Source organism: Rhododendron vialii, chromosome 8a (assembly GCF_030253575.1).
Source record: "Rhododendron vialii isolate Sample 1 chromosome 8a, ASM3025357v1".
NCBI lineage: Eukaryota > Viridiplantae > Streptophyta > Magnoliopsida > Ericales > Ericaceae > Rhododendron > Rhododendron vialii.
Window position 1 is genome coordinate 31,158,942 of NC_080564.1, and position 22,517 is coordinate 31,181,458.

Consider the following 22,517-nt stretch of genomic DNA (forward strand, 5'->3'; position numbering starts at 1 on the left):
TGTAGTGAGTCATATCAGTCGTCTATCTTAGGAAAGACATTTTATCTCTAGGTCCAGAAAATAGAAAATAATTTCCACAAAGTATTCTCTAATTAACGAAACATTAAAATCCTATGAAAGTGTCTAAAACTCTAAACACTGAAAGTGCCTAGAACACCCTATGAAAGTACCTAAGCTGTAGGGTACCCTATAAAAATACATAAACCATAAGGGTACCTTATGAAAATGCCTAAACTGGTAAAACCTTATAATAAAAAAGTGCACCTTAAAACCCCTATAAAAATGCCTAAACCTAAACCTTTGGGCTCTATGAAAACGTCTAAACCTAAACCCTAGGGTATCGTAAACCCTAAAACCTTAAGGTATGTACCCTAAAATCCTAGGATACCTTAAGATTTTAGGGTACCCAAGGGTACTAAGTTACCCTTTAAGATACCATAAAACCCTAGCATACCCTAAAAACTTAGGATGACACTTCCATTAATGGTAAATATATTTTCGTGAAAGTGGACCTAATGGTAATTAAATATTTCATTTCTTCTTAATAGGAATTAAGTGTCACTTTTTTGTACTTAAAGATAAAAAACTGTCTCAAGAATCAACTTGTAGATTTAAAAATAACTTTCTCGTTGAAGAGTTATTTTTAAATCCAAACCGTTAAAAACTATTTTGAATAGCTGAAATGACTAACTATATCCTGTAGTGACTTTATAATCTCTGCTATCATATAGCATTTACTCAAAAGTAGGGGTGTCAAATGGGCGGATTTGGGCAAAAATGGGTAAGTTGTAAGTGAGTTGGGTCTTTAATGGGTCATTGGCCTATTTAGACCCATCAATTATGAGTCTAATTACCCATACCCAACCCAACCCATTTATTTAAAAGCAAGCCCGACCCGCCTATTAACCCAGTTACATACTATATACTAAAATGACTAAAATACACATGTACACTAAAATGACCATATTACCCCTGTAAATTTAAAGGACTAAAATACCATGTACACTAAAATTACCATACTATCCCTCTACTACAAAATGACCAAATTACCCCTGTACTCTTAATTACCATATTGGTCACTCTTAATTACCGAATTGCAGTATATCCAAGTGGCATTTTTTTTTTGTTTTTATTCAAATATTTTTTGCATTTGTTAGTTTTTTGTCAAATTTTTTAGAATTATTGCTTTGTTATGACGAGAAGAATCTAAAAAGTAAAAACTTACGATCGAAATTCATAATTTTTTTAATAAAGACGAAAAAATTGGCTTATTTTTGTTTTCATTCAAAAAATTTAGATTACGATAATAATTTTTTACTTTTTAGATTCCTCCTGTCATGTCGAAGTAATAATCCACAAAAAATTAATGAAAAATAAACAAATGCGAAAAAAATTAAATAAGGACAAAAAAATAAACCACGAACAAGCCAGCTTTCCATTCATAATATTTTGCGCAATCGATGGATGAGATGTGTTTTTAATTTTGATTGGTCAAAATAATTATTACCGGTTTCAATTGGTTTTTAATTCGGACCGTTCAAAATATTTTTGGACATGTGTAATTTAGCATAGAAGAATTGAGAGAGAGAGAGAGAAGATGGAGACACAGAGTATTCCACTTGATTCTTATTCCGTCGTTAAAAATCTCAGAGCTTCCATTGAGCTTCGTTGAATGATGAGAATTTTTAGTGGGTTACCTTCATGACCCATTGGGTCATTTAAGTTGACCCAATTGATGCCCAATTAAGACCTAACTAATAATGGGTTAGTTGGGTTTGAACCCATTCTTACCCAACTACTAAATGGGTTGGGTCTATTTTTTAATTGATGGGTCTGAACTTGTTAATGAGTCTGGGTTTAATTTGCTATCCCTACTCAAAAGCATAAGAAAAAGATGACTTTAAAAGAGGAGTGATTTCCACTTCTTTTTTAATATTATTCAGACTTTCTTTTTTACTACTAGTATTTGTTAGTGTTACAAGTATTTAGTTTTTTGTTAAAAAATCAAAAAAAAAAGAAGAGCGTGGATATATTTAAAAAAGGAGGTGAAAATTATTCTCCCCCAATAAAAAAGGGTTGGTACTGTGCAGTGAAGTGCACAGCACAGTGCTGCGCACTCTCGAGCTGTCGGATCGTGCATTAGACAATTTGAATTTCATCTCGACAACCAACGATCGAGAGCCGTTTATTACCGAGATGAGATTCAAACTGTCAAATGCAAAATCTAACGACTCGAAGGTGCGTAGCACAATATTATAGCACTATTTCCAATTCATAAAAAAACTTCAAAAATGATACTCACATAACAATTCAAACACAACAACTTACACAACCTCTTACATATATGTGAGCTCCACACATACTACTATGTATGAGCCCCACATGTATGTGAAAAATTGTATAAATTATTGTGTTTGAATTGTTATATGAGTAGCATTGTTGAAAAAACTTCTCGTTAGATTTGACAAATAATGCAATCGAATCTAGACTGATTATGAAAGGATATTGACCCGTAACAAAAACGACGTCAAAAAGCGAAAACGACCGAGACGGCTTTTTGATTTCCAATGAGAGCACAATCCTTCCTAACCAAGTCTCTCTCTCTCTCTCTCTCTCTCTCCATAATATAGTACACCGCTGATGATGCGGTGAGGGTATCCCAGCAGGCAGCAGTCCAGAATCTTCTCCATTTGGTGTACACTCCCATTTTCGCGTATGGCAACCTCACAAGAACCCATCTCCGACCCCCAATTCGTCGACGATTTCTACTTCTCCGCCCTCTCCAACTCCGCCGAAGACCACCAACTCTTCCCCATCTCCGACTCCACATACGCCGAAGAGCTCCAATTCCAAGAATCCCTCATGTCCTCCCTCATCACCCCCCAACCCGCCGCCACCATTCCGCCCCAATCAAACGACGACGAACCCACCACCACCACCACCACCACCGAGCCCGGCCAGTCCTCCACCTCCTACTGCGAAATCTGCGCCGACAAGAAAGACCCCGGCGACATGCTCCTCATCAAATCCTGCTCCCACTCCTTCTGCTCCGACTGCGTGTCCAAGCACGTCACCGCCAGGATCCAGTCCAACACCACCCTGGTCCCCTGCCCCGGCCTCGACTGCGGCAGCGCGCTTGAGTTCGTCGACGTCGGGGCCGTCGTCCCGCCGCACGTGGCGGCGAGGTGGGACGAGATGCTGTGCGAGGCGCTTATACCGGCGTCGGAGAAGTTTTACTGCCCGTTCAAGGACTGCTCGGCGATGATGGTGATGGAGGAAGGGGTTTTGATCAGGGAGAGCGAGTGCCCGGTGTGTCATAGGTTGTTCTGCGCGAGGTGTTACGTGGGGTGGCATGCGGGGATTGAGTGCGAGGAGTTTGTGAAGTTGAACGAAGATGAGAGAGGCAGGGAGGATTTGCTGGTGAGGGAGATGGCCAAGAGCCAGAGCTGGATGAGGTGCCCTCATTGCAAGTTTTATGTTGAGAAAACTGAAGGGTGTTTGCATATAAATTGCAGGTATTGTAGTCTTCCTTTCTGGAATTGGGTCTTTGTCCTTAATTTGGACTCGGTCGGACATTCTAAATCTGGATTGTCCATTGCTGTAGTTAATGGATGATATCGATTTGGACTGGCCGAGTCCAAATCCGAACCCTTTCTTTTTGTATGACTTGCAGGTAAAGTGCTTTTTCAGGAATTGGATCCTCCCCGATCCTTATTTTGGACTGGACGGGACAGTCCAAATCTAGGTCACTGCAATGCTGCTACGGATTTGCTCAGAGTCTCTGAGCAAATCCGAGCCATTCATTGCAGCAATGGACGATGCGTACCTTCAGAACCCACCTTTCTGTGTTTTTCCAAACAATCATTCTACTTCCACACCCACTTACACACTCATTTATACACCCACACTCACAATAGAGGTGGAGCCCGCACACACTACACATCCAGTGTGTGTGGGCCCACCTCTATTGTGAGTATGAGTGTGTATATGGGTGTGGAGTTAGAATTTTTGTTTTCCAAAAGTCTTTCTACTATTTAATGTGAGGTTTCATCTGTTTGAGCATCAAATTAATTGTCTATCCAACGAATCACATGTCTGGTGTTTGATTATTAACACTTCTACATTCTGTTAATTAAATAGTCGTGGGTGTGAAATATGCAACTCACCCCGTGTGATATTTTTAATCCCATTATTCATGAGATTAGATACTGCATAAACTTGTTATATATCATTTGCTATTAGTTCCGGCAAACAAATGGGTCGTTTGTATTTTATGTCAGAAGATGTAAATTTGGGCATTAGGCAACTTCGAGATATTTTCCCTATGAGGAAAAAACCTCTACTAGAAGTGATCAAACATATGCGAAACATATATTTGTATATTTAGGTGAACCCGGATTTCGTCTTTGGAATTTGAAGGATTTTCTGAAATGGGAAAAAGACGAGAAAGAAATAAGGATGTTAACCAAGTAGAATAAATGACCAATTTGAAGAGGGAGTGAAATGGAAAGGATGGCTTACATTAGAGAAAGGGATATGAAAAGACACGAGGAAAAGATAAGAAATGGGAAATGGGAACTATGAAAAAATAGAAAGGGAGTGAAAAGAAGACAGAAGAGTGAGAGCAAGTACTTACGCAAAAACATAGTGCGAGCAAGTGAAAGAGATAGTTGGAGAAGGAGAAGAATGAGAGAAATAGATAGTAATAAAACACCATTGTTGTCTAAGTTTGGGGCAAAACTTGTGGACCTCAGATCAATAGTCTCTATGTCCTCTTGCATCGTATTGGTTCATTGGTTTATCGGTGTCATTAGAAGTTTACCCCATAAAAAAATAAATTCTGATGGGTAGAAGCATGAGGCGCTAGGTGATATGGATTCAAAGTTTTAGGAGCAAATTGAATTCCTTTAGGTCATAATAGTATTTGGAATAACTCAGTAGGGTCAGTTACCATTTCCTCTCCTATATGAACCCCTGGCTTGTAAGGAAAACCCTTATCCACCTGGCCAACCTTTCATCTCTTTATTATTTCAAGTGTTACCGAACCTATACTACTACTGGATGGCCTTGCTTGAATGTTTGCCGGCTTGTTCCAGGCTTCCAGCTTAGCCTTGAATCATAAAGTATTTTTTGTAGCCTATACATAATTGGGTAGGACTTGGTATGGGCTATTTCCTTATATGACTCTGCTGTGGAGTATGAGCCCTTTCCCACCTGCTCCATTTGAGGAAAGTAGTGCAACAGATAATTGGATTTTTCAACTAGGACGTTCAAGTTTGTTATGGCTTTGGTTGCAGGTGTGGATTCCAATTCTGCTATGCCTGCGGAGCGACTTGGAGCCAATATCATGGCGGTTGTCAGCCGTGATCATCAGTGTAGGTAGTTAATCTGAAGTTATCGATTTGAGGCCCAATATCCCTTTTGAGCTGGCTTTGTTTGTCTATTGTGGTTGAGAAATTATTTAACACTAATGTGTTAACATAAATGTGATAGGACTATGTCAGTATGGGTAACCATGATGTATTTGTATGATTCAAATGTATTATACCAGAAGAACTTAATTAAGGACATATATTGAATGGATTTGCCTCTAAGTTTCACGTAGATTCTATCAACTGGTAAATAATGTGCAGAATGCAACTAATGTTGCCACGTTTCTTAATATTCTCATCACAGTTCTCTGTTTCTCAGTGTGTAACCAGCCAATAATTTGCCTTGGCCAAGTAACAAATTCATACCTTTCACAACAATTTCCTTTTGCAATACTTCATAGAGGAATTATCTTTCGTTAACACTCCCTAGTCTTTTTTGTTCGTTTCCCTGATTTTCTGCCACATTTCTTTATTTTCAAGCTGCAGTTTTCTTTTTCTCAGTGCGAAAAGAATTGTTCTGCCCAACATAGAAAAAATTATGAATTGTGAATAGAAAGGTGAAGGCTATAGATACCGGTCAGAGGCTATAGAGGAGTTGGCTAATTGGTGTCTTTGCCTTCTGTGAAGAACTTTGCCTTTTTATCAATTTTGTAATCGTGAAAGAGCTTATCTTCTCTGAATTACGGCTGCTCTGGGATCACTAGCTAGTGGTTTGGTCTTCCCAGTGGGGAATTATTGGCATCACTCATTTATACTACGAGTTTTCAGAGCCAACAATCAATTGTTGCTGCTGCATTATTAATGCTGACTACTATTTACATGAATTGGTTCACTTCTGTTACTAGGTACACAAGTTGCTTGTACGACTCTCTTTCATTTTTTCTCAACGATCTTAAGCTGTATTTGAATCCATTATCATGGGAAAGGGAATGTAAGGGAAATCAAGTTACTTATACAAATACATTTTTCAGGATGATGAAAATAAATAAAATTTAGCCTTTTTTACAGATGAATTCTGCTTCTATTTTCCTTGCCCAACCAAAAAAAGAAGCAAGTAAAAGGATAAAACTTCTTTCACATTTTTTCCCCCACCTTTCATATTCAGGCATTGCTTTTTTTTTTTTGAAAGTTATTTATTAATGTATTTCTGTTCAACTACTTAACAATCACTGAATTCAGGATGTTGGATTGGAGGTGTTGAAAATTTTGGACATAGACTTCTCAACGGAAGAAAGTATGAAAGCTTGCTGTCTTTTTTCCCAAAGGTAACGTCTTGACAGCAAAACTGCTAATAACTGCTTTTTAAATCAGTGTTTCTCCGCAATCCTTGTCTTTCCATGAAAGCTCAAACTCGGGGATTCCTTGTCTATTTTTGAAGATTCAAGTATAGGTCAAGAGTTCTTAAGTTATGTTGAGAAATTCTTCGCTTAATACAGTACATTGTGAATTTTGGTGTATGATATGTTACATGGGCTTAGTTTTGTGATTAAACAACATGCGTGTGCATCAATTGTTTCGGCCCTTCTGCTGAATACGTATTTACAGCTTTCCTTACTGATTCTGTTTTCCCTCAAAGTGGCTTCTTAGTTTTTGGGATCAAGTATTCCCTAATGAACTAATCCACTAGCAGTTTTGGTGATTTTCTGACTACTTTGAGTTGAACATACATTGTCTTCTTTCCATTTCTTATCCAATCCCTTGGTAACATTGAATGACTAATACCACACAGTTCGTTAGTAACGTATTGGATCTGATTATACAATATAAAGAAGACGATTGAATTGACAGAACTGTGGAAGTATCAAAGAAAAATGGAATGAATGTCGAGAAACGTGTGCTTATACAAAATTTGGGATTATGGAAATTCTTTTCAAGGCTAGTCACACCTGCTTTGATGGGATCTGGCATTTATACTGAAGGCTATTGAGGTTTCTGGGACTCTTTTGGTGTCTCTTCCCCCCTCTAATTCCTACTTTAGTTAGCTAGTCAAAACGTTTGAGTCCTTATCTATCTTCTTGTTTTATGTTTGAAAGATTTACACTGAATGAACATAAAATGGTTGAAACCTTATAGTACGGTAGTTCTTAACTGAATCCTCAAGTTTGCCTATGAATCACTTTGATGAGATGGTAGCTCTGAGCGTTTAGCATCTGAAACACGAAATACCTTGCTTGACCAAACCCTAGTTGCGGGACGCTCGTGTGCTGAGTTGTCTTCCATGTTGTCAGATTTGTGGAGAAGTTAGATGTATTTCCCCTTGTCCAACTAAAAGTAGCCTATACAAGGCAACCTAGTTTGGTTCTATGCATCAGGCTGCGGAGTAGATGTTCTGAAACATCAATTACACCACTATATTCCCTTTGTGCACACCTGGATAATAAGTGCACAATTACCAGGTATGTTAGGTTTCAATCCAATTCAAAATACCCGCTTTAGACAAAGTTTTGAAAACTATTTTTGTTAGGCTTCTGTATCAGGAGCCTCTTTGATATGAAGTTATAAACAGTGAGGTGAGGGGTAAGTTATGAAGCATACCTGAAAAAAGGTTTGGATGGGAAGGACAAGCAGTAATGGTAAGTCTTGTTTGGGGTTCTTACTGGTTTCAAGTAAAAAAAATGGTGAGGATTGATAAAGAAAGATGCTGCCTAGCTATTTGATGTGGAAAAGTTATATATGAGTGTGATACAGTATGCTTTCTCACCATATAAATCAACGAAGTGTTTCAGCAAATGAGGTATTCATGTATGGTGGTGGCCACGAACTGATGTGGAAGTTGACCTAGTTTTAATAATTCAAAATCCCACAATTGACCATGGTTCGATTCTTGGGCCATAAAAAAGTAATTTCTTGTGAATTTCCTAGTCCTTCCACACCGGAGAGAGGATAAATTGAGGTCCACGTGAGCTCCTACCCCTGACCGTCAAACCAAAAAAAAAAAACTAATAATAATTCAAAAGGCCTACACATGTGATACCAACCATTTGGTACAAGCTAGCTAGGTCACTCATTCCTTGTAGGTTCACTTGCTCTAAGAAGGTGCCTTTTTATCTACCCACCCATTGTGCTGATTCAGGTTATTCAGCCTAAAGTACACCAAGAAGAGAAGCTATAGGACAGTTTAATGATGTTGGCCTGACATATGCAAGAATGAGAGAATAGTTTTCACCATTGCTAATGGGAATATGCTGGAACCTATCCTGTGACATGCAGTTGCAACAAATGGAATGGTGATAAACTCTTAGGCTACTGGAGATTTACACTTTGTTACCTCGTTTACTTCAGGATCTTAGGGTTAGTTGAGGTTGTGCAAGTTGACTTTGACACCCTATCATTAGGGAGGGGAAAATTTTGAATGAGTGATGAACCTGATGTTATCCTTCACTGTGCCAAAAGTTAGATTAATTAGTACTCACTCCGTGTTACTTGAGTTTATCCTCTTCGTACTTTTTCGAGTCTGACTTTGTTTACCCACCTCATAGATAGGGGAACTTTACTCTCCTCTGTGGTTGGTTACAATGGGATCTCGCCTTAAATTGGGCGTATCCTGCTTTACACTAATCGAAAAGGTGGGTAAAATTTCACCCCTTTTTAAAGGGATGAACAAACATGTTTTTCCCCAACTCCAACCCAAAATGGTGTGCATGATCACTAACACTTTAATCAGAGTGTTCTAAAACAAAAAATTAATCGGTGATTAATTGCTGGCGGAGTCTATCTGATTAGGTCTGACTAACGACTAATCATCTATTACTAATTAATATGCACCGATTAATAGCCAATTTATCCGATTAATCACTCGAAGGTGGTCAACTGCTTGACTAGTGCCTAGCGACTTTTAGAACAGTGGTTTAATGGAGCCTGAAAACATGAGAAACACAATCATATGAATAACACTAATCTCTACTGCTTGTTGAAGTTGACAAAACACACCACTAAGGTTTCAGCTACCCCCCAATGACCCTATATGGCCATACATCATATGCTTTTGAGTTTGTTTATTTTCATAAGCTTAGTGTGCGGGGAAGGGTGGACCTAAATTGATATTAGATGCTGTAGTGTGTAAAGATATGAGTATAATGGGTCTGTATGAACAAGTGGTCATTGACAGAGCTTAATGGAGAAAACAGATTTATGCATAGTTATTGATACCGTTCCGTACCGGCCGGTACGTACCGTTTGACGAAGAACCGGTACCCTAACCCCCCAATTTCGTTCCGGTCCCAATACCGGTCCTTACCGGTCGGTACCGGACTTTTCGGGAAATACCGGCCGGTATCGGGATACCGGAAATTCCGGCCGAAATTTTGCAGCGTTTTTTTTTTACGCTACGTTTTTCGTTTTTCTGGTCCCAAAAAAATAAAAACGTTTCAGGCCCAAAAAAATAAAAAAACGTTTTTAAAAATTTTAGCAAAACATTGGCTTAACCATAGTACGTGCGCGAGGCTTAGATCTCGGATTTGCACCCCCCCTGCGCACGAATAATCCGTGACGCGCACCCGGTTAATTGGTTTCCGAATCAGTTTTTTCAAATTGTCTTCGGCCACGGCACATTTTCCCAAGCGCGCAAGACCTCTTATTGGGTTCTCATTCACAAGTTCACTAGTGTGCAAAGTCATTTAAAGTGAAAAAGAGTTTTGTAACTAAACAATGTGAGACTAGAGAATCTCTAGTAAAGATATTTTATGATGAATTGTATGATAGGGGGATTTTCTTGAATTATAATTATATATAATTATTATATATATTGTAGTTGCGGTAAATCCGAAACGGTACCTGGTACCTGACCGGTACCGGTACGTACCGTACCAGTAGGAAAACCGATACCCTGTCCGAAACGGTATTCAGAACTATGGATTCATGTAGCCGACCCCAAGTGATTGAAACGTAAGGCTCGGTTTGATTTGGTTTGGTTTAGTGTGCATACGGTAACTCTACTCTACACATGGCCAGCTTACCAAACAGAAGATGAATCATTTCATATGGCCATATATGGTGTTGCTTTACTTTTGTTCGTGCTCATGGTGATTTATAGCCGGATCATGATACCACGCGTGGTTGATACATGGCGTCAATGATTTTCTCGAGATTTGATTCTTCGATTCTCGAAGACGTTCTGGTTAAACTAGAAGATCCAAAGAGTGAATTTTCAAATCAAAGATGCTACTCACACAATAATTCAAACACGACAACTTACACAACCACTCACATATATGTGGGGCCCACACATAGTAGTGTGTGTGGAGCCCACATGCGTGTGAGTGGTTGTGTAAGTTGTTGTGTTTGGATTGTTGTATCAGTATCATTTTTGTTTTCCAATATCGCTTTTCAAATCACTACTCTCCTAATGGACTCTCTCGAGTGCGAATCCTGACTTTGCCCCTCGTCTCGAGCCACGGGTGTCATTGAGCAATAGCATCCTTGCAAAAATTCAATTCAAATGGATTCGTCTTAGGTGGCATTCCTCTAAGCACTTTTTTGGCTTTTTCTTGTTGTCCTTATTCAAAAAAAATTCGTGTTTGTTAATTTGCGCCTCACTTTTTTTATCAGAAAAGTAAAAAATTATGACTTTTACCCAGATATTGTTAAAACATCCGTGATAAATGAAACAAAATTTTTTTTTGAATAAAGACAAATTAAAAAAAAGCTCAAAAAACTTGGCAGAACTCAACCTAAGTATTGATTTTCTAAGAAATGTGATTCAATCATATGGTTAAAACAAGTCGATTAAATGTTGTTTGTTTAAAAATCTGTTAATAAACCCTATTAGTTGGTTGAACGGTACAAATCACATCAATATATGTGTCCCAGAAGTGACACTTTTTTTTTGGAAGAACACCCAGAAGACGACAAGTGAAAAGGTAATGACTAGGAGGGAGGAAAACATTCATTATTGTCGAAACTAATTATAAATAAAAGGTTATTACCAAAACAAATTTGAATCGTCCAAAACACGTTTGGACGGTCAAGATATGTGAACGGGTATCACGTGGCCGTGCCCAGCCGGCACTGAAAATTTCCTCAAAGACCTTAGTGACCCTGCTCGGTTTGGGTTTTAAGAATTTTTTTTGAAAGCAATGAGTGAAGAGGGAAAAATAGAGGAAATTTATTGGAAAACTGTATTCAGGAGTTTTGAGAGCCCTTAAAATGGCGTTCATTCCCGTTTTCTATTTTTACACTTATGGATTTTAATTATTTGAGAGATTTTTGGAAGATATTCTCGCAATCGCGTTTGTGTATTATGTGACTTAGTGAAAGGCAAAAGCATCTTTGGGACACTAAATACAAATGTGAACACATGTGATTGGACAATGATTATCGAAACGAACCATTCAAAAAATAAGTAATCGGGTAATGCATCCTTTTCACCTGTGCACATCCTGTCCCGACAATTGACCACGTGGACGATGATGCTACCCACACCAGCCTCAATCGTCCAAGAACTAGGTACTCTCCTGACCGAATTTGTTTGCTCATTGCGGAAATTTTCTCATTTTGTTAACTCAAAGAATTAATGAACCATTCAGATTTTTTTTTTGTGGGGCTCACTTTGAACGGTTCGGATTTTTTCGTGTGGGACCCAAAAGTGGATCCCATATGCCGTTGTACAATATCAGTAGCCCATTCTTTTGGTATGAACAGTCGGACTCAATTCCTCTTTGATGATCCGAGTAGTGTACAGTATATTGTAGAGATGGTCAATTAACAGTTCCATAAGTACTTGATCCGCACACATATTTAAGCTGATTAGACATCCGTAAGTACTTGATCCGAACAGTTGAACTTTGACAAAATATTCTTTAGCGCGTCTATTTGGTTTTTTTAACTTGAAGTGTTTCAACGTAATGGTCGTTGGTGCATGATCAGCATCTTGAATTTCTGCATGATATATTCTATTTGGAAGAGTCCCATAAAATAAAATGAATGGCTTGAACGAGGCATTCAAGTGTGGACAAATTTGGAATACACTCAAATACATGCAGGTTATTTACATCATTTCAATAAAATAAAAAGTGAAAATAACTGAATTTTTGCAATTAACAAGCACTAAAAGTACAAGCATTGAATGATAACCCTGCCAATGCAATGCGGGATCCACTTGTCAAGGACCACTTCGAGTATAATGGAGTGCTCCCCACTTCTTCTTTTTTTTTCATTTCCAGACGGTATACATCAGCGGGGTTAGGAGTAGTTAATAAGTTAGATTTACAGAAGGTCCAAGAGCTGTCCATGAAACACCCCTAACGGGGCTCAAACCTTGGCCTATCACAAGAAAAGGACTAGGAGATTAATACGATTTGGCTACAAGCTCTTGGGCGTGCTCCCCCACTTGTTTGATCCGTGATATTTTTCAGAGGAAAATGACACCGGCCGCCGGAGATGGGCAGATAACATGTCACATGTTTGACATCTTGTATTTTAGCCGTAAGTATGAATAGCTTCTACAGTCGAGTTGAATTTTAGCTCTCAATTCCGTCGCGAGTTTTCATTGATATGATGATATAATTGCTACTAAGATCACATTATTACGTAGTAGAAAGTAAATGATTTTCATGTTTCCATTTTTACAATCCACACTCATTTTTTTTGTCTTTATTTATATAAATTTGCAATTTGCTTTTGGATGTGTGAAAATATGTATTGAAAAAATGGCAAAATAGTAAATTAATGTGGATAAAGACAAAAAAAGAAAGAGAGAGTGTGGATTGTAAAAAGAGGAGGGTAAAAAAATCACTTTGATGAGTGGAATATGAATTTATTATTTCTGAAATAAGAAGTGACACTTTAAACTCTTAACCCTGCTACATAACACAAGTACACATGATCCAATTATATAAATTTCTCAAAAAAATAAAAAAATAAAAAAAAATAAAAAATAAAATATATATATATATATATATATATATCGTCTTGAGGTAAATGCTTTTAGACATGATCCAATCGAGTGGGATTTATGCTCTTCAAGATTAGATGAGATGCGGGTAAATTAATCTGGACTCTTGATTACCCAAAAAAAAAAAAAACTAAAACTATTTCCAACAATAAACTTTGGGATTTGATAGAGTCTATGAAATCAAGACATAAAAGTATCCAGAAAAGTGTAATGGACGATCCGGATTCACCTGTAATGAATAGTATAAGTGAATCCGGACTGTCCATTACATTTTTCCGGACACTTTCATGTCTGTGTCTTGTTTTCATGAATCTTTAACATTTTTCATCACCTTTTAGAGTATTTCTTCAATGTTTGGAAATTTCAGATACCAAAACCGCCCATGGGTCCAACTTCTTCTTGGACCCGGGGACCCTGCCGAGCGGCACCCCTGCCGAGCGGGTGCCGAGCGGCCAATCCGGCCGTTCATGTCAAAATCGACGGCCTAGATCGAAACATCTTTTCCTTTTCCTTTTCTTTTTTTTTTAAATTCATTCGGTATCTTTGCATCCGGACCGTCCAAAACACTTTTGGACGGTCGAGATGCGCTCGGCACCCCTGCCGAGCACCCCTGCTTGGCAGGGTCTCCCGGTCCCTTTTCTTTTTTTTCTTAACTCTCCCTCTCGTCCTCTCCAACGGCTTTTTTTACTCACACCGACAAATGCCTTTAAACCCCCCAACAAAATGTAAAAATTGTCCCGGTAGGAAAAAAAGAAAAAAGAAAAAAGAAAAAAGAAAAAAGAAAAAAAGAAAGAAGAAACCGATAAAATCGAATCCCAAAAAAAGTTAAAAGCCCACAAAGGTTACACCACGTGTCTCTTTATCCCCTTTCAGTACATAACTTCGGAGGACCACTCGTGTACCGCCACGTGTCGGTCACCACGTATCGGGCCCCTATCTTGGACGGTTAAATACCTTCAGCTACCCAACTCCCCCACACACTCTGGAGTTTCTCTAACAGAAACTTCTCTCTCTCTCTCTCTCTCTCTCTCTCGAGATCGAGTTCCTTGAATATATACGTATAGGGGTGGGTGGTGGATTAGAGAGGGCAAAGGTCTGGCCGGGTTAAGGGCGATAGCGAGTCGGCTCGGAGGAGGGAATCGGGGGAGGAAGGTGAAGATAAGGGTGATGGATTGGTGGCACAAGATTGTGTTTCCCGTTCGGAGAGTCTGGCTTGCTGTTGCTTCCCGAGTTAAGGCCCGCAAAAACGGTTAGCCTCTCTCTCTCTCTCTCGTTATCAGATATATATACTATATATACACATGTTTGTACTCGAATACTCGTCCTGTTTTTTTTGCTTCCTACAGGAACCGTGTTATTTCGACCTCCAAAATAAGCTACTTCCCGTAATGCATCATGCAAAAGATCTCAATAGCTACTTTGACTGATGCAAAAATCTTGCAAAATTATTCTCGAACGCACCTTTTTCCCTTGAAGTAACAAAAACACAACTTTTGTACGAAGCAAACAAAATAGGACTGATGGAGTACGTGTTTGCAGGCCAGATACGAATCTGTATCCAATCAAATTGCCAAAGAAGAAAAATTGAAGTGTGAAAAAGCATTTGAAACTACGTTTGCCCCTGCTGCCATCTCTAAATAACGGAAAAAAAAAAAAACATTTTAAAATTGTTCTTCTGAAAAGAAGAAAATTCGCTGGCAAAGATTGCTATGGGTTTTTCCTCTCCTCTGTTATCCCAAAGGACCAAAAGAAAAGGAAAAAAATACAAAATCTAAATAGATATATAATCATTTATTATTATTATTATTATTATTATTATTAAATTTTTTTTTTTGGGGGGTGGGGGGAGTTATTTATGGATACCATCATTGAGTTATGTTTGTATGTATTACCACCATTTTTTTTTTATCAGCCATTTTTGTTTTCATTAATTGGAGGTTTTTGTGGGGAAATCCCCAAAGAAAAGTTATTGGAGAAATTTTCTGTGCAGAAAAACTTGGATATTTTTTTATTTTATCTCTTACCTCGTGGAATTATGTACGTGATACATGTTTAATTCGAACCCAAGAAATTATAAACAAATTGACTACGTGATCACTCTCAATATATAGTTCGACTGTAGTCGATGTTCATATCCGATCAAACAAATCAATCGTTTTGAAGATGGAGAAGAAAAGAAGTCTGTTGCGGTAAGAGAAAGAAAAGAATAAAGTTAACTGGTTTACGAATGTTCTTTCTTTGATGTTCTCTTCATTGTTTTGCGTTGAAAAGAAGCAGATTATTGGGTCCTTTACCTTTCTTTTTGGAAATTTAGGAAGTAAGATAGGGGGGAATTTTACTGTTCTTATTAGTGGCCTAGAAAAAGAGACTATTTTGCTCTCTGACTTTACCATAGAAATGCAAAAGACTTGGCTCAACTTGCTTTGGATCAATATTGGAATATATTCCAATTTTTGAGGTAATATAAAAGCTTGATCAAGTCAAACAGTTCAATGGTTCTCGTCCACAAAGGCCCCGTTCTGCTAAGGTTTTTATTTTTTAACTATTTATTTCTCGTTTAACGAGATAGGTCATTCTTTCACAATAAATCACCTTTAATTCAAAAATAAAATAAATACTTATTTTAGTTCGTAGAACACACCCAAAATGTCTCGTGATTCCACCAAAAAGAAAGAATGAATGGATGAAAGGAAAAGGCTGACATATTTTAATTCTGGAAGTTAATTGTTTAAACGCGATAAATAAGAGTGATTAACATCTTACTATTAATAGATACCTTAAGGGGTTTGCCCAAAAGGATATGATAAAGTAAATAAGTGTTCGTCCTCAATGAGATTTTGTATGCTCGAATCTCATGAAGGAAATTGGTCTAGACTTCTGGTTATCTAAAATAAAAACATAAATTATCACTAGAAGAAACAAAGAAAGTGGAGTAGTGGAGGAGATGAATATTTATTTGAAAAAGGAATTTACCACTTTATATCTAATTCAGTAGTCAAAACAAATTTAAAACTCAGAAATGGGCGATAAAGCTCCATGCACCAGCTTTTATACCCTTTTTACATTGATAATTTCGTGGGTCTAAATTCCTTAATTTTAAATGGAAAAACCTATACTAAAAATAAAAAAAAAGCTTGTAGATTCCATTAATGATAGATGGCATCTAAATCCACTCAATGGACACAAGAAGCATGTGATGTAAAATCATGACTCGTGACTCCCTAATTAACCGGATATCATCAATTCCTTAATAATTTGAGAGAAACCTTAGGACCACTTATTAGTGGAAAAATAATGTCAATGGTTTACAAGGGAAAACAAAAGAAATATGGAGTAGTTGTCTTCTTTCATTATATAAGATAAGAGATAAGAAAGATATATGTCAACCGGATAGAAGCAGGAATCTCGAGTAGTGGAGTCAATACCTAAAAACATACCCGATCTTTTTCGTCTTTGGTAATCAGTAAATAAATGTCCTAGTAATTCGAAAGTGGTATTGATTGACCGTGGTTAATGTGCAAACGCTGTCTCGATGTTTTTGAAACATTCATAGGAATTTGTGAAATTGTGCGTAGTTATATTTTATAACTGCAGAATGTATTGAAAATTGACCAACGGGTATATCTGAAAGTCAGTGGTCAAGTCCCACTTGACCAGACTTACCTGGACGGGGTCAATGGGCGATCAACAAGAGGTTGGTGACCTCCATTGCACTATGGAGGGGTGCCCGCCTAAGGTCAGCCCAAGAGGTTGTGCCTACGTAATTATGGCTCTGGCTTTGTCTGTCGCTATTGAGTCCATAATGTTCAAGACCCGAAACCTAAGTACCATGGTCTCTATCTTGATCAACAGAAAATGAGCTAATTTTGGTGAAGAACATTTTTCAGATCAACACCAATAGAACACCAGACCACTGAAACAAGCAGAGCGTTAATATCCAGATTAATATCCAGATTATTCGTACACCTTATTTCATTCAAGACACTCTTTTTTTTTTCAGAGAAAAGGATGATTATTGGTGTGCTCCCCTGATTGTATTGTTATGGTGCAGGTGGTGGGTTGCTAAAGCTTCGAGATGATATACAGACCTGTGGATACGAGGATGTGCAGGTGATGTGGGAAATGCTCAGTAAATCAGACTCGGAAATCACCCCCAAGCGCAAGCACCGACCGATTTGGAGGGTTTTCGTGTGGTCCAACCGCAGTGCTGCTGCCGCCTCATCTTTCTCCACAACTCACGCTTCACAATAAGCGACTCTCTATTTGGGTCGATACCGTAATAATGATGTCTTGAAAATGTCCTGCAACATGAAATGGCATCACTGTTTCGCAAATTCTACGGCTGAAAACTGAAGAGGGCATGATGCAGAACTATGTGCAGATTTTGTCCGTATCAGTACGATTATATAACATGTACTTGTGTGATCTCTCTTGCTGGTATAAGAGAAGTATCGCTTCAAAGAAGTCGTTTGTAAATATAGCATATGGGGTAAGGGCTTCCCCACTGAGCCCAATTTTAATCAGTTTGTATATTTCTGTGTTACGGCACTGTTTTAATGTGCCAGTGGGTGTAAAAGTGTTTGTTCTTTTCTAGTTTCACACCACTCTGAACAAAGGAAAAGACTGTTAAAAGGGGAAGTTTAGAAGAAGGATATCACCATATCAGTTTCAGGCCTGATTATTGAGAGCCGAAGGGAGGTGCCATCGACTAGTCCAAGACATCTCCAAAGGCGTAGTGGCTAAACCACGACTACGGGAAGGGGAGGACAGAATCTAGTAGAAAGACGACCAGAAAAGGAACGAAAAGTTGCAGAGGAAGAGAGAAAAGATCGCAGATGAAAGGATTAAACATCTGAGACAGAGCAGACAAATCATATGTAATTGTAAACTCAAATACCCAAAGGGGCCACATCATAACAGCTTTTCCTTCTCTAAATGCATACTATAACTCCAGTTCTGTAAAAACCTGCTTTTGATTTCAGATTTCTCAATTGCCGCGTTCTCATCCCTCAAAAATGTTACGTGGATGCTTTAATCTATGGCAAATGCCTGTACCACAACAAATTCAATTTTTGCAAGGAAGTGACAATATGCGTAGGACTCACGCCATCGATATATCATGTCCTTTTTTCCAGAAAAGAGAACAGCATTAATATTCTGAAACTGTACAAGCACAGAGTACCAATACAAAGAGACCATATTGAGTACCAAATTCGGGTATTGCACCTTTCAACAGACCACTATGAAACTTTGATGACAAATCGACGGATGCCAGACTTCCCGCGGCTGGTGAACTTAGGAAACTATAGCCAATAACATAAACAAAAGACCCACACTAGAAGCTGTTAAAAAGAAAGTAAATGAGACTACCAAAACTGGCGATTCAAGAGATTTTCAAGACTGTCATACTTCTCTTCAAGCACTGTTCCACGACACCTTCTCCAAGTTGGAGCAGCCCAAAAGGGATGATGCATTATATTTGTTGTACCTACTTTCTTCTTTTTTGTCGCAGTAGTACGAGAATGCCCGCAAATGAGCTAGGGCACACTTGTCACCAGATATTCCACATTTTTTTTGGGTGGAAACACAGCAAATGATGACACACCCACTATCTTCTCCTAATGAACTATTGTGAAATGGATGTCTTATACGGTCTGTACATTGCCCAGATACTGCAAGGGGAGGACATCTAGAGGCAAAGATGATAGAGAATAATTCCGTTGTGTGAACCAGTTAACCCAGATGTATAAAACATGTTGATTATGCAAGCAGCAAGCATGCTTTGTCCGTGATTCCAAATAGTCTGGGAACTATTTATTTGGCTGCCTTGATGACATCTGTCATCAGCTATATGTATGGTACCATTGTATCAAAAACACAAGTATGATATAGGAGTATAATGAAATGAAAAGAAAAAGGAAAGCAGCAAAGAACGGTGCAAAAATTACACTTACATGTATCATCCGCGCATTCAGTTATTTTCAGCAGACATTTCATAATTGATGCTATCTCTAGTGCGAAACCTCTCGCTGTAGAGACAATAAACCAATGCTCGTAAGAAACAGCTTGAAAGTACCTGACCACATGGTGTGAGCTGCGAAGTTGAACCATACTTACTAATGATTTCGGGTTGTGCACATGTAATTTTTTCAGCAGCAAACTTCCACTTCAGTCAGTTAACATGCCTACTGCTGAAAATGTATGTTAATAATGGACTCACCACCAATTCAATCTCACTGTAGTGGAAAGCAAGGATATCACCATTCTTTCTTCCTTAGAAGAAGAGATTGCTTATACTGAGCTGCTTTGGAGTATGGACCCAAACAACTAAATTCTGTCACTTTCCATATGGGCAATAAGCAAGTTAATTGAAGGATATATTCTTCCAGCCACTTAACCTACGTAAGGTAGTAAGAGAAAAAGTACTATTGACAGAAGCTTCAAATAAAAATACAAAAAAAAAAGGCCCAGAAGTACAAGTAAACTGCAAGAAAGAAAACTTTGTAAATCCTTGGAAGTTGGAACCAATAGTAAAATTACTTTGAAGAAAATAATTGTTATATCACCAAGAATAACCAATCAATTCCCAGAGTTGAAAATACATGAACAAAACCCTTAGAAGCAATTTTATCTCCCTACCAGACTACACAGATTATTCCTGCAAAACTGATTCTAAGTTTCCTCTTAATGGACAGTAAATTACAAAGAAAGTAGAGTACATGCGGTGAGACATATCCTAATGTTACAACAGTGCAACCCTTCATTGCAATCTTTTTCAACCCTTTGATTGATGATAAATACCGTACTTTTGACCAACCACAAGTTCTGAAGCAGGAGACATCAAAGAGGAAATTTTGAACTCCACCATCTTTGAAGGGAAGAGCTTTATCTATATGTCAGTCAACTAGTTCAGAAAGGCTATAAAAGAAAAGTTACTGCATCAATGTGCCTAAAGGCGTGGCCCGTGAAAAAAACAGAAACACCTGAGTTTGGCTGCTTGTTTTTATTCCTCACATGAACGAGTACATATTTTCTCCAGCAGTAATGGCCAGTCTTCACCAAGCTGCTGTGGGTTCAGCTCCATCGCAACCCTGAAATCAGATAATGATACTGTACAATGGGGTCTTCTATCTTGCATGCCTTCCATTTGCCTACTGGTACTTTGGAAGATATGATGATTCGGCCTAACAGGCTTCAAATGAGCCTGGTGCTTGTGGGCAGTGCTCTTTGTTGGCAAATGCCCCGATCTTGCCCCCACTAGTTCAATACACGACACAATCAAACCCTTCAAGTAAGCATCCAAACCAAAGTTCAACAAATTGGCGCAATCCATTGGGACACCATCAAGGCCCTGTGTTGCAGCGATCTGCTCCATTCGTTCCCTCAAGGTTGCTGTGTCCAACAGATGACCACTGTTGAATGAGCATGCCAAGGGTATTGTTTTGTGGGATCCGCCTATGCTTACCGGGTAAGATGGAACACCAAGTGGGGCACATAGTACACTCCTTGATGAACCCTCTTTCCAATTTTCAGACGTAACTGCTTCTCTGGGGTCTTTCCTATGTACCGCTAGTGAACCATCTGGAAATTTGTCTTTTAATGTGGAAAGATGCCCTTCAGTGTTGCCTTGATCTGCTAGTCCTTGATTATGCAGCAACGGCCTTTGAATATCGTGCAGAGTCAAATCCCCATTTTCTAAGAAACCATTAGAACTGCTGTATTGCTCGGTCGATGACTGGTGTGAAACAACGTGCATCTTTCCATTTGGTCGACGATCCAAAACCTTCCTGTCGCGAGTTCCTGTCCTCGCCTTTCGGGGCGACAATGCCAGAATGTCCCCATTTGACAAACTAGACAAATCGGGCACACTTTGGTTGTGGTTGTCACTCTGAGGCTCTTTATTTCCAACTCCTCTCACGGAAACAGACTTCACAACTTCCTTATCAGGATCCAATGGTGGGACTTTTGCACCACAAGCGTTCTTGAGAATTGAATGAACGAACTGATTATGCAATGGAATATTCTCTCTCCCAACAATTCGAACGCAAAGCTTATTGAATTCAACCTTGCTTATCTCCAAAGTCAAAAATCTACTCAAATAATAAAAATACTGTTTCGATCCCTCCGACCCAAGCTTCTTAACTATCTGAGCTTTCAATTCAGCAAGATTGATCCGTTGGTGTGGATTTGGCGGTTTCATCTCTCAACAACACATAAGGTCCATAGACAACAATAAACAAGATCACAAAAATACCCACTGTCCAAACACAAAACCAGTAACCCCAAATTCAACTACTTATAAACTAGGGTTTCGCCGTTTTCCCAGGAAAAACATCTTCCAAACAAGTCTTTTCCCCTCCCACGCCGAGAAATCCAAACACATCCTTCAGATCAGAAACCAAACCCACATGGTATCAACATTGGAGGGGTAGAGTCCAAAGCACCAGAGATCCCAATTCTCAAACTAACTCTCCCTCCAAAACCAATTGTCCAAAATTTTGAATTTTAACCACAGAACTCAAACACTAATCCAAACTCTGCTATGGTACAGGAAAAAACATCCATTTCATTCAACCACGATGTTGAAACCCCGTAAACGATACCTCTCTGTGACGACAAGTAAACCCCAATCCATTTTATCCGACGACTTAAAACTTCCAATTATACTCTCCAAAACCCTAGATAAACTTAATGTAGCACATTAAGGATCATTAGGGTCAAACAAGCTCGGATTTTGTAACAGAATAGAAATTCAACAACAGAGATTCAAACTTCGAGTAAAAATACAGAAAGTGAGAGCTGAAAACCCTGACCCTTTTGGAGCTTCTGGAATAAAGCTTCGGAATTTAAGATTCAGGAGAGTGTTGACAGAGGCTTCTTCGACGTGGGAATCCGTGTATCGAATTGCTCCATTCTTGCTTCAGTCTCTTCTCTTCTCTCTCTCTCTCTCTCTCTCTCTCTCTCTCTCTCTCTCTCTAGTACTAATTTCTTCGCATTTGGGTTTCGGATGAGTTTCTCACTCACTCGCTCTCTCTCTCTCTCTCTCTCTCTCTCTCTCTCTATAGGCTGAATCAGGGATTGAAGAATCCTCTCCCTGTATCTATCTCCGATCGCTCTCCTACTCTCCCCTTCTCTCTCTCGGACAATTTTTTCGTTATTGTGTCCGTACGGTAAAGACGTTTTTAAGGTTTTTGTGATTTTTCCGGTTTGATTTCCACCAACAATGGAAAAATTCGAACATAATTCACGACCTT

The 22,517-nt window shown here is 38.7% G+C and overlaps 3 protein-coding genes across 5 annotated transcripts in view; 2 read left to right on the top strand and 1 right to left on the bottom strand.

The window, feature by feature from the left end:
- The window catches only part of LOC131335283 (ABC transporter I family member 17), an 81,784-nt gene that overhangs the window by 43,065 nt on the left and 16,202 nt on the right, over positions 1–22,517 (top strand). The window lies entirely within an intron of this gene.
- On the top strand, positions 2,541–6,882 carry LOC131335290 (E3 ubiquitin-protein ligase RSL1-like). Of its 2 annotated transcripts, none has more exons than XM_058370595.1 (3): positions 2,541–3,515; positions 5,298–5,379; positions 6,552–6,882. In XM_058370595.1, the coding sequence occupies exons 1-2, from the start codon at positions 2,716–2,718 to the stop codon at positions 5,365–5,367; spliced, it is 870 nt and encodes a 289-aa protein (XP_058226578.1). In that variant the 5' UTR covers positions 2,541–2,715; the 3' UTR covers positions 5,368–5,379; positions 6,552–6,882. The 2 variants fall into 2 exon arrangements, with proteins under 2 accessions (XP_058226578.1, XP_058226577.1); XM_058370594.1 differs by having other exon boundaries at positions 5,298–5,375.
- On the bottom strand, positions 19,804–22,209 carry LOC131335289 (uncharacterized). Its single transcript, XM_058370593.1, has one exon. It carries the CDS (start codon positions 21,461–21,463, stop codon positions 20,267–20,269), a length of 1,197 nt encoding a protein of 398 aa, XP_058226576.1. The 5' UTR covers positions 21,464–22,209; the 3' UTR covers positions 19,804–20,266.

Bases quoted from the DNA above. Each gene is read 5' to 3' on its own strand.
- LOC131335289 (XM_058370593.1), bottom strand. From the start codon at position 21,463: ATGAAACCGCCAAATCCACACCAACGGATCAATCTTGCTGAATTGAAA.
- LOC131335290 (XM_058370595.1), top strand. From the start codon at position 2,716: ATGGCAACCTCACAAGAACCCATCTCCGACCCCCAATTCGTCGACGAT. The intron at 3,516-5,297 runs GTATTGTAGTCT...CTTTGGTTGCAG, and splicing joins TGTTTGCATATAAATTGCAG to GTGTGGATTCCAATTCTGCT.